Below are 12,898 nucleotides of genomic sequence, written 5' to 3' on the forward strand. Positions count from 1 at the left end.
AACATTAGGAGGACCAAAGCAATTGTCTTCGGCCTTCACCACAAACTCCATTCACTTGCCTCCAATTCCATTCCCTAATATGGCCACTGTCTTAAATTGAAACCATACTAGGCCACAGAGGTTGTGAACATTCAACCTTGAGCTGAACTTCTGCCCCCATACCTTCTCCATCACAAAGACTACTTCTTCCACCTCCATAATGTTACCTGCCTCAGCCCATCTGCAGCTTAAACTCTCATCTATGCTTTTGTCGCCTCGCTCTACTATTTCAATGCTCCTGGCCAGCCTCTCTTCCTCTACTGTCCATAAACTTCAGCTCATCCAAAACTCTCCTGCCTGTATCCTATCCTGCACCAAGTCCTGCTCACGTATCACTCCTGTCCTTGCTGACCTACATTGGCTTCTAGTCCCCCAATACCTTCAATTTAAAAGTCTCATCCTCATGTTTAAATCCTTTCACAGCCTTGCCCATCCCTATCTCTGTAACCTCCTCCCAACCTTACAACTCTTCCCCCAGAATTCTGTTCTCTTGAATCTAGCCTCTTGTGCATTCCCCCTCCCTTCACCCCACCAATGGCAGCTGTGCCTTCAGCCATTTAGGCATTACACTCTGGGAATACCCTCCTTCTCCACTTTCCTCTTTTAAGATCTTCCCTAAAAGCTATGTCTTTGACCAAGCTGTTGGTCACCCCTCCTAAAATCTACTTCCTTAGCTCAATATCTTTTTTTTGTCTGATTACACCTCTGTGAAGCACCTTGGGACAGCCTTCTCTGTTAAAGGCAGGGTGCTATATAAATGTAAGTTGATGATGGTCATCCTATCTAACTTTTTTTGGGTGTGATATTCCAAATAGGGCATTCTGTAGTCTATGTGATGGTGTACCGACCTCCAAAAACTATTTGACAAAGTTCTTCATGAAACACTACTAGTTAAGCTCAAAGTGTGTGTGTGAAGGAAGGGAAATTCGGGGTAAACCTTGGAGATGGAAGAATGTTGAACTAAATGGCGAAAACAGCAGCATAGATCAGAGGGTGTTATGCTTAAACTGCTGGGGTCAAATGGTTTTCCTTGCCTGTATTTTGTCTACTGTGCTCTGGCCAGACTATCCCTTGAGTAGTGTCCATTTCTGATCACCTATACAGAAAGGAGATATTCAACTAGCAGAAGTAGTTCAGAAAATAATCTCAAAGGTTGACGTACAAGGACAGAGTGGAGATACTTGGGCGTTTCCGCCTGAAAAGGAGGCAACTGCAAAGTGACATGGTTAATTACACATAGAGATAAACTTAGTACTGATAGCCATAAGTTAGAACATAAGAAATAGGAGCAGGAGTAGGCCAATCGGCCCCTCGAGCCTGCTCTGCCATTCAATAAGATCATGGCTGATCTGATCCTAACCTCAATTCTAAATTCATGTCCAATTTCCTGCCTGCTCCCCGTAACCCCTAATTCCCTTTACTTCTAGGAAACTGTCTTTCTGTTTTAAATTTATTTAATGATGTAGCTTCCACAGCTTCCTGGGGCAGCAAATTCCACAGACCTACTACCCTCTGAGTGAAGAAGTTTCTCATCTCAGTTTTGAAAGAGCAGCCCCTTATTCTAAGATTATGCCCCCTCGTTCTAGTTTCACCCATCCTTGGGAACATCCTTACCGCATCCACCCGATCAAGCCCCTTCACAATCTTATATGTCTCAATAAGATCGCCTCTCATTCTTCTGACCTCCAATGAGTAGAGTCCCAATCTTCTCAACCTCTCCTCATATGTCTGCCCCCTCATCCCCGGGATTAACCGAGTGAACCTTCTTGGTACTGCCTCGAGAGCAAGTATGTCTTCTCTTAAGTATGGAGACTAAAACTGTATGCAGTATTCCAGGTGCGGTCTCACCAATACCTTATATAACTGCAGCAATATCTCCCTGTTTTTATACTCTATCCCCCGAGCAATAAAAGCCAACATTCCGTTGGCCTTCTCGATCACCTGCTGCACCTGCATACTAACCTTTTGATTTTCTTGCACTAGGACCCCTAGATCCCTTTGTACTGCAGTACTTTCCAGTTTCTCGCCATTAAGATAATAACTTGCTCTCTGATTTTTCCTGCCAAAGTGCATAACCTCACATTTTCCAATATTGTATTGCATCTGCCAAATCTCTGCCCACTCACCCAGCCTGTCTATATCCCCTTGTAGGTTTTTTATGTCCTCCTCACTCTCTACTTTCCCTCCCATCTTTGTATCATCTGCAAACTTTGATATGTTACACTCGGTCCCCTCCTCCAAATCGTTAATATAGATTGTAAAGAGTTGGGGACACAGCACCGACCCCTACGGAACACTACTGGCTACTGGTTGCCAGTCCGAGAATTAACCATTTATCCCTACTCTCTGCTTCCTGTTAGATAACCAATCCTCCACCCATGCCAGAATATTACCCCCAATCCAGTGATTCTTTATCTTGAGCAATAATCTTTTATGTGGCACCTTGTCGAATGCCTTCTGGAAGTCCAAATACACTACGTCCACTGGTTCCCCTTTATCCACCCTGTACGTTATGTCCTCAAAGAACTCAAGCAAATTTGTCAGACATGACTTCCCCTTCGTAAAGCCATGCTGACTTTGTCCTATTAAATTATGTTTATCCAAATGTTCCGTTACTGTCTCCTTAATAATAGACTCCAAAATTTTACCCACCACAGATGTTCGGCTAACTGGTCTATAATTTCCAGCCTTCTGCCTACTACCCTTTTTAAATAAGGGTGTTACTTAAAGAATGATCAACAAGTGGAATGGGCTTTCAGGTAGAGCAGTGAAACCAAAAACGCTGGAGTTATTTTTAAAAACAATTTGCTTGGAAAGTAGGAATGCTGTTAAGGTGTTCGATGGGTGAACTAGGATGGGTCCAAAACCTTTCACTCCTCTCTCTTCCGATTTTCTGACTGATGGCTATTCGATCCAATTAGAGCGACAGCTGGGCTGCCACTCCACAGAATGGCCCAATCAAGATTGGAATTAATAAAATTGTAAGCCTCCTTCAGTCGGAAAGATAAATGTGCAGGTTAATATAAACACGGGGGGAACAGAAAATAATTACAAATATAAAGTTGTATCAATATCTCTCAACGATACTAGAAGAACATCGATTAAGAAATATATAACCGGTGCAAGTCAAGAAAAGGTACAATTTAAAATACATATATATTGCTTTTTGTACTTCGAAAATCTGTTAGGCGATGCTATTTTCGCTAACAGAGATGCAACTTCCCCTTGTCAATCTCATTTAATACGCAAATATTTAAATCATTGCACATAGAATCGGGCAATGCCTTTGTCGTCTGTGACATCCTCTTGAAAGTGCCGGTCCCAGTTTCGGGCGTTGTTCAAGGAGAGCTCATATCGCTGGATGTTGATTTGTTAAATAAGATGCCCGGCGGCTCTCTGCATCAACAAAAGCAACTAGCGGATTATGTTCTTCATTATACTTTACTGTTTTCTCCTGCATTGGAGCTAGAGCGAATCTTCACAGTGTTTTATTGCCAGTTAGTGAGATGTAATGGCATTTGGAAATGAATATACTGTACATCTAGCACCAATTTTCTTTCTAGCGAGTCTGAAAGCATATTGTTCCCCCCCCGAAATTTTAATTGCCAATTTTTGGCACCATTCCATTGATTCTTTTCCTCTGGCCGCTATCTCAGCCTGAACCATACTGTTTGCAACCGTGGCGTTCTGTTTGATGCTCGTCTTAGATCTCAGATCCCATATCCTCTCGACCACCCAGACAGCTTTCTTCCACCTCGACAGCATTGCCCACCTCTGCTCCCTTTGTCACTAAAACTGTTATACATCCCATTGTCACCTTCAGACTCAACTGCTCCAACAATCTTACTGGCTTCCCTTCCTTTAATCTCCATAAACTCCAATTCATGTCCCAGACTAAGTCCTGCTTGCCCATCACTCCTATTCTCACTAACCTACATTGGCTCCCCGTTTCCCCCCACAAATTACATTTAAAATCCTCATCCCTCTCTTTAAACCCCTCCCTGGCTTTACCCCACCCTACCTCTGCAATCTCTTCCAGCCCTATGTCTCCCTTGAACATCAGTTACTCTGATTCTGACCTCTGGTATATCCCCCTCTTTGTCGTACCATTGGCAACAGAGCCTTCTAGGTCCTATTATCTGCAATTCCTTCCCTACATCTCTGTGCCTCTCAATCTCCTTTAAAACCTTCTCAAAGTTCATCTCTTTAACCAGGCCTTTGATCACCTCTACTAACCTCACCGTTCCTGGCTCAGGAACATTCCTTACACTTTGGAAAATTCTTTACATTAAAGGTGGTATATAAATGCAAACTTGTTTTGGAGCACATGTATATATATTTTAAGGTGGGTATATACTAATTCATGATGTGTAGAGACACACCATATAATGAAAATACACAAAACATGCTTTCCTTATGGCTCAGTGCTTTTATCTGACAAGTAGCTGAGACATACAGTCCAGGGAGGCCAGCTACCACCACCAGCCAGTCAGCAAGTACCGCATCATCCATCAGAACCCCTTTATCCATATCCACCAGCCAGCCTCTACAAGCAGCCAGCCACCAGAGGCCACCTGTCCACAACTAGAAGTGAGCCAGCCATCCACCAGGTATTTATAGACTAAGGACGGAACATTCAACTTTGGCGGGGACTTAAATCGAGCCGTAGCGGATTGACTGCCTGTTATACACCCTGCCCGCTTTTTCTTCCCATCAACTTCAATAAAGGAAAGTTGGGCAGGGTGTATAACGGTCGGCCGATCCGCTACTGCCTGTTTTACATCCCTGCAGAAGTTGAACATCCCACCGAGTATTTTATATAATTTACATATTGTATTTTATGCATTGAATTTACACTTTTCAGGGAATTTTGTATTTTGAGTGCTGTTGAATGAAAATGTAAAGAAAATTAGGAGAGACACAGGACACTCGGGATATATGGAAGCTGAATGGGAAATAGCAGAAGGAACCGGGGTCATGTTAATGGAATACAGGTGGATGAGATTGGGAATGGGCAATGTGCATGGACTTGGAGAAGGAGTGGGGCTGCAGAGATGTGAATAATGTTTGGGGGGAAATTTGCCTATGAGCCAAGCTGCAACAAATTTAATTATGAGAACAAATTTGCCTAGGATTTTGCTTATGATCAAGTATGACACTGAAAATGTGATTTGACAGACAGGAAATGTGCAGTAGACCTACCACTTTTATTTTACTTGTCAATCTTTTTTCTTGTGGTCTTGATGCTGTGTGTGAAGCAGACTGGTATGTGGTAAATATTTGCACTCACCAGAAATTATTTTTACATATTATACAGAAGGACTGAAAATGCAGCAGAACTCTGAAGACTCAGCCAACAACTCTGTGGTAACCTCATTGAAAAACTGCGGATTTGGAGCTGCCTCTAGCTGCATGGCTACATTTCTGACGTTCCCAGTCCACAAAACAATTTTCCGACAGCAAATCCATGGTTTTATTATCCGGAAAGCTGTCGCTCAACTCTGTCAAGAAGGTCTCATCAAATTTTACAGAGGAATTCTCCCTCCACTCCTAGCTAAAACCATCCAAGGCACCTTGCTGTTTGGCACTTACGATAGCCTCATTGGGAATATGTCGGCAGAGGGTACTCATTTGTACCATCGCTGCATTGCGGGATCCTTATCTGGAATTATTGAAGCCTTGGTGTTGACCCCATTTGAACGTATCCAAAATGTCCTTCAGGATCACAGGAAAGATGTTAAATTTCCCAATATTCAGAGTATCCTGAAGGAGTTCAATTCTTACAGCATTAAGGATAAGTTACAACTTGGGTACTACCGAGGCTTCCTCCCTATTCTGTTGAGGAATGGAACAGGCAGTGCCCTTTATTTCTCTTTCAAAGACCCCATTAAAAATTCACTGTTGGATAAAGGCCTTCCCAGTGGCATTTCTGCTTTTGTCTCTGGGAGTTTCAATGGAATGATAGTGTGTTTCATCTTATACCCTCTCAGTGCAGTGATTGCAAATATGCAATCTCACTTTGGAGAAGAGAAAATGAGCTTTCGGAATTTCATTGCAAACTTCTGGGTGTCTCGTGCCCGAAGCCTCTTGTACGTTTACAGGGGTGGTTCACTGGTTATACTGAGGTCCTGCATAACCTGGGGGATAACCACTACTATTTATGAACTTTTAAAGGCCACGCACTGTCCTGAAAATTAGTGTTATTCAGAGACATAAAGTTAATTATTTTCCGAAAAAAAATGTGCAACCCATATATAAATATATTTAACTTTTCAATATGAACATATGACTTAGATGAAGGAATAGAGAGTTTTATATCCAAGTTTGCAGATGACACTAAGTTAGGAGGCACAGTAAGTTGTGCAGATAAGAGCAAGAATTTGCAAAGTAACACAAACACATGCAGTGAGCGGGCAAAACTATGGTCAGACCCTATCTGGAGTATTGCGTTCAGTTTTGGGCACTATACCTTGGGAAAGATAAAATGAACTTGGAGGGGTGCAGCACAGATTCACCAGAATAATTCCAGGGTTTAAAGGGTTAAATTATAATGTCAGGTTGCATAAACTTGGTTTGAGTTTAGATGGTTGAGGGTGACCTAATCAAGGTGTTTAAAATGATAAAGGGATTCAATAATGTAGCTACAGATAAACTATTTCCTCTGGTGAGGGAATCCAGTACAAGGGGCCATAATCTTAAATTTAGAGCTAGGCCATTTAGGAATGAAATCAGGAATCACTTTTTCACACAAAGGGTAGTGGAAATCTGGAACTCACTCCCCCAGAAGGCTGTGGACACTGGGTTGAATTAAATTTTCAAGATTGAGATCGATAGGACATCAAGGCATATGGAACAAAGGCAGGTAAATGGAGTTGATCATCCATGATCTAATTGAATGGTGGACCAGGGCTTGAGGGGCTGAATGGATTCTCATGTTCTACGTTCTGCTGCGACTCATGCTGTACAGCAGACTCATGGGACTGAGGTGACACTCGTTTCATTGCAGTTTGCTACTGGCAGGGAGCTACTTCTGGTTGCATCTCTGGAGCTTGCTCCTCAGCTGTCTAGTCTCACCTCCATCATCCAACTGGTGTGATATTCTGGGAGGAAAGGCCTGAGGCCTGGCATACGCTGCTATCTGGAGAGACGGCAGTATCAGTTGATGGGGGTTGGGGCAGAGGAAGACGGGGCAGAATCACGCAGCTGCATGGGGAAGGTGTCCTGTTTCACATACTCCTCTTCCTCATCATCGTCATATGCAACAAGGGAGAAATATCTCTCCAGCTCCTCCTCCTCCTCATCAGCATCATCTTTCTCGTCCTGTGGCCCTGTTGCTGGGATGGATCTGCAGGAAAAGAGGGTAGAAGCTAGGAATGGTTGAGCATTACATCTTGGGATTGGGGAAGACGGAGAAAATGGATGGAAGTTTGTGTCTGTGTGATGCTTCGCAGGGATGTCAGGGCTACAGTGTAGGTGCTCAATCAGTAACCTGTCCACCAGCCTCACATCCCCGATGGCCAGAGTCAAGTGAGTGCCCACTAGCTCCATGGTCTGCGCCTCAAAGTGGGTGAGGAGTTTAAAGATGGGGAAAGCCCCTCTGGTGGCCTGCCTTTGGTGGGCATTGTGTCAGTTTGTTCTGTAAGAAGATAGAGTAAATGGGGATAAGGCTAGCAGTTGAGTGTGTGGCCTGGGAGAGATGAAGGATGAGATATGGGGTATGAAACTATTAAAATGGAAGGGGTTTTCAAATTGTGCATGCAAGTCAGTGGAGTTAGCGGACCTGTGTAGCGATAGTGCAGGATACCAAATTAGAACTGATCTTACCCATAATGCATTGTGAAGGGTTAGTTGTGCAAGTGTTGCTTTATGACTTTGAAGAGTGTGCTGGTGTCCAGGATGGGCAAGGAGGAAAAGCAGAGAGTGCCTAGTATGTTACCTTGCCAGTCCTATTGAACTTATTATGACACTGGTCTGCAGATGTGGGGGCGAAGGAGTTGACACTCAATGCCAGTGCCCTAAAGGCAGCATGAATTACATTCTTGGCATGCTAGGTGGCACCCATGCCCAGAAATCTATGTTGCCTGCCTTCAATCTCCTTGAGGAGAGCTTGTATGTCTGCATCAGTAAGTTTTGTGTTCTTCTCCTGGATGGGACCCTGCCCTCTGGACACAGATGGTACTTGAGTGGTCATTATTATGTACAAATATAATAAAAATATTGCTAAGCCATATAGTGAAGTTATTTGAGAGTGAAATGAAAGAAGTCAAATACTGGTCCTCTCTTACCAGGAACATAAAACTGTAAATACGCAAATGTACAGCATCAACCAGAATAACAAATAAGAGAGAGAGAACATGTAGACACAGACATTCTGGTTGATATCAGGAAAATCATGGTCAATGCACCTGTGATTTCCTGATATGCGTGGCAGGATACGCCTTGGTGATCTCCTTCACAAAGTCAGCTCTACTGTATTTAGCAGGACCCTCACACATGAGACTGTGATCTCCTGCCAGCATTTGTTGGTAATTCCTGGCATTTCTTTCACTTTCTGTTACTGAGCAACAAAAGAAAGTGAGAGATTGCTATGGAGAAAGGACAAACTTGACATTTGGAATAATAGTGAAAGCTCTACATTAAAACTACAGGTGCTATAGTTCTAATAAAGGACATTCAGTAGGATAGCCCTGCCTCCATAGTTATTTCACTTTCCAATGAGAAAAAAACAAAGGAAAACAGTTGCAAGTCCAAGCATGCCATGAAAAGAGAGACAGAAGGAAAGATTACATTTTTATAAGCTTTTACATGTTCAGTTCCCAATCTCATCTATGCCCCTATGACCTCACTAATGCTTTACAAAATGTCAATGGCATTACCTTAGATCTATTTACCATGATCTCTTATGCCTCAATATTTTATTTGACTTTGCAGCTGCTACCACTAACTATTGTTTATTTTGTTTAACTGGGTATTAGACTGATGCAGAAACCGGTCACCGTCTTTCTTTGTCCAACATGGAGAGCACACCCTCTCCCTGTACAAGGACATCCAGTCACATATGTCCATAGAGCTTAGGCACAGGTTGACAGAATGACTCAGCAACCCTAACTGTGTGCAGGCATACCGCTGAACTGAAAATCTCACAGCTTTTCATCACAGAGCACTGATACCTTTGCTGCTGCTGTCCACCCAGAACCATGCTATCCATTAGACATTGGCTTTCAGAACTATCTGTAGCCAAGTGGAAGTAATCCAAGTCCATGTGACAGGTCTACCTCTCCCAGTTGTGTTAGTGAGCCAGGCTGGCTCCACCAGTCATTTTTTTATTATTTATTTGTTCTTAGGATGTGGGCATTGCTAGAAAGGCCACACTTATTGCCTTGAGAAGGTGCTGGTAGGCCTTCTTGAACTGCTGCAGTCCTTTTGGTGAAGGTACTCCCACAATGGTGTTAAGTAGGGAATTCCAGCATTTTGACCCAGCACCGATAAATAAGCGGCAATGTGCAAGTCAGGATGATGGTGGCAATGTTGAAAGTCAGGGGCAGGTGGTTGGGCCTTTTCTTATTGGAGATGCTCACTGCTTGGCACTTTTGTGGCACAAAGGACAAGAAGCACTCTAAAAATACTCAATTGGAGGAGGGCCAATTTCAGTGGGATGAGAACAGATCTGGCCTGGATAAATTGGAATCAGAGATTGGTAGGCAAAACTAATTGAACAATGGGCGGCCTTTAAAGAGGAGATGGTTCGGGTACAGTATAGGTACATTCCCATGAGGGTGAAAGGTAGGGCAACTAAAGCCAGAGCTCCCTGGATGACAAAAGAGTTAGAGAGTAAGATGAAGCAGAAAAAGGGGGTGTATGACAGATGTCAGGTTGATAATACAAGTAAGAACCAGGCTGAATATAGAAAGTTCAGAGGGGAAGTGAAAAAGGAAATAAGAGGGGCAAAGAGAGAGTAGGAGAATAGACTGGCAGCTAACATAAAAGGGAATCCAAAAGTCTTCTATATGCATATAAACAGTAAAAAGGTAGTAAGACGAGGGGTGGGACCGATTAGGGACCAAAAAGGAGATCTATGCATGGAGGCAGAGGGCATGGCTGGGGTACTAAATGAGTACTTTGCATCTGTCTTTACCAAGGAAGTCGATGCTGCCAGAGTTGAGATACTGGATGGGCTAAAAACTGATAAAGAGGTACTAGAAAGGCTAGCTGTACTTAAAGTAGGTAAGTCACCCGGTCCAGATGGGATGCATCCGAGGTTGCTGAGGGAAATAAGGGTGGAAATTGTGGGGTCACTTACCATAATCTTCCAATCATCCTTAGATTCGAGGGGTGGTGCCAGAGGACAGGAGAATTGCAAATGTTACACCCTTTTTCAAAAAAGGGTGTAAGGATAAACCTGGCAACTACAGGCCAGTTAGTTTAACCTCGGTGGTGGGGAAACTTTTAGAAACGATAATCCAGGACATAATTAACAGGCACTTGGACAAGTATGGATTAATTAAGGAAAGCCAGCAGGGATTTGTGAAAGGCAAATCGTATTTAACTAACTTGATTGAATTTTTTGATGAGGTAACAGAGAGGGTTGATGAGGGCAATGCAGTTGAAGTAGTGAATATGGACTTTCAAAAGGCGTTTAATAAAGCGCCATACGATATGCTTGTCATCAAAGTTGAAGCCTATGGAATAAAAGGGCCAGTGGCAGCACGGATACAAAATTGGCTAAGTGACAGGAGGCAGAGAGTAGTGATGAACGGTTGTTTCTCGGACTGGAGGGAGGTATACAGTGGTGTCCCCCAGGGGTCAGTACTGGGACCACTGCTTTTCCGGATATTAATGACTTGGACTTAGGTGTTCGGGACAGACTTTCAAAATTTGCAGATGACACAAAACTTGGAAATGTAGTGAACAGTGAGGAGGATAGTGATAAACTTCAAGAGGACATAGACAGGCTGATAGACTAGGCGGACACGTGGCAGATGAAATTTAACGCAGAGAAGTGCGAAGTAATACATTTTGATAGGAAGAACGAGGAGAGGCAATATAAACTAAAGGGTACAATTCTAAAAGGGGTGCAGAAACACAGATATCTGGGGGTATATGTGCACAAATCGTTGAAGGTGACAGAGCAGATTGAGAAAGCGGTTAAAAAAGCATACGAGATCCTGGACTTTATAAGTAGAGGCATAGAGTACAAAAGCAAGGAGGTTATGATGAACCTTTATAAAACACTGGTTCAGCCAAACTTGAGTATTGTGTCCAATTCTGGGCAGCACACTTTAGGAAGGATCAGAAGGCGTTAGAGGGTGCAGAAGAGATTTACTGGAATGGTTCCAGGGATGAAGGACTTCAGTTATGTGGATAGACTGGAGAAACTGGGGTTGTTCTCCTTAGAGCAGAGACGGTTGAGAGGAGATTTGATAGAGGTATTCAAAATCATGAAGGGTCTAGACAGAGTAGATAGAGAGAAACTGTTCCCATTGGCGGAAGGGTCAAGAACCAGAGGACATAGATTTAAGATGATTGGCAAAAGAACCAAAGGTGACATGAGGAAAATTTTTTTTACACAGCGAGTGGTTATGATCGGGAATGCACTGCCTGAGGGGGTGGTGGAGGCAGATTCAATCATGGCTTTCAAAAGGGAATTGGATAAGTCATTGAAGGGAAAAAATTTGCAGGGCTACAGGGATAGGGCGGGGGAGTGGGACCAGCTGGATTGCTCTTGCGGAGAGCTGGCACAGACTTGATGGGCCGAATGGCTTCCTTCGTGCTGTAACCATTCTATGAAATGTCAGTCACAGTACCCTGGAATGCTGCAGACCTGTTTGGCTCAGGTACCAATTACTGTGTCTGCCATCATAGTAAGCAGCACAACTCAGCGTAAAATGTACGAGTGCATTAGCACCATTCTCTTGATCATAGCATGGACACACCATACCCTCAATTGGAGGTGTGTAGCTCCATTAGCAGCTTCTTGTGTCTCTGCAACATAATCACGACAGGCACTGATCCCTGGATATATGAGCATGTGTTTACATAGGTTGTCTCCAGCTATGGTGGTCCAGAAATTGTTCTTCCAAGTTTGAGTTTCCTTATTAGCTGTACGACAGAGGTCAGCCTTCAAAAGGACCTATGCAGCGCAGCTGCCAGTTTTACGCCCAGGCAGTAATGTGAACGTTTACCCCATGGCTGACAGGCTGTGGTTTGGACACTTGATAGATCGGATTGATACTGCAGGTCCATGTTTAGAAATCATACCACTATCTTTTTTTTAAAAAAATGATCCTCATCAGGCTTGGATTCTCTCCCCTCTTCAGTAACAGGGCTTCTTGATGAGCAACCAGCATTCCTTTAAGAGCTACGAGTGCTGAATAATCCACTCATTGGTCACTGTGTACTCGCATGTCACATATGCGCCGAGGAGTTCTGTGATAAATTGTTAATAAGCTGCCTTTGCTTTAGATCACTTTGCTGCAGCTGTGCACAGCACTCAAAAAGCAGCTGGCCTGGTCACTGGGGTAGATTTTCGTGTATCCAATTGCATTGGGCAAGAAGCAGGTGTTACGAGCCTGCCCACCCTCCCGATGGAACTGTGCGAGGCCCAACCAATTTATATGGTCGGCCTCATCGGAATGACTGGCAAGTTGCCAGTGCTGATTTAGTGCAGACAGGCAGATTGCCAATTTGGTTCCTCCGCATAGCTGAGCCGGAAGTGGAATCTTAAAGGGGAGTTGGTAATCGAGGTTGGGGGGGAGGGGGGGGGTTGGAGAAAGGTCGCAAAGGGACCAGCACCGGCTGGGAAAATGTTTGAGAGGCCAAGGGCAGCATTCATTCAAGCATTTATGCTCCTCCCAACCGA

General features: G+C 43.7%; 1 protein-coding gene across 1 annotated transcript; it reads left to right on the forward strand.

The window, feature by feature from the left end:
• The first annotated feature begins 4,772 nt into the window (after positions 1 to 4,772).
• On the forward strand, positions 4,773 to 8,258 carry LOC137332985 (solute carrier family 25 member 53-like). Its single transcript, XM_067997046.1, has one exon. The coding sequence runs from the start codon at positions 5,368 to 5,370 to the stop codon at positions 6,235 to 6,237; it is 870 nt and encodes a 289-aa protein (XP_067853147.1). The 5' UTR covers positions 4,773 to 5,367; the 3' UTR covers positions 6,238 to 8,258.
• The last annotated feature ends 4,640 nt before the right edge of the window (positions 8,259 to 12,898 follow it).

Source organism: Heptranchias perlo, chromosome 15, assembly GCF_035084215.1.
Source record: "Heptranchias perlo isolate sHepPer1 chromosome 15, sHepPer1.hap1, whole genome shotgun sequence".
Lineage (NCBI taxonomy): Eukaryota > Metazoa > Chordata > Chondrichthyes > Hexanchiformes > Hexanchidae > Heptranchias > Heptranchias perlo.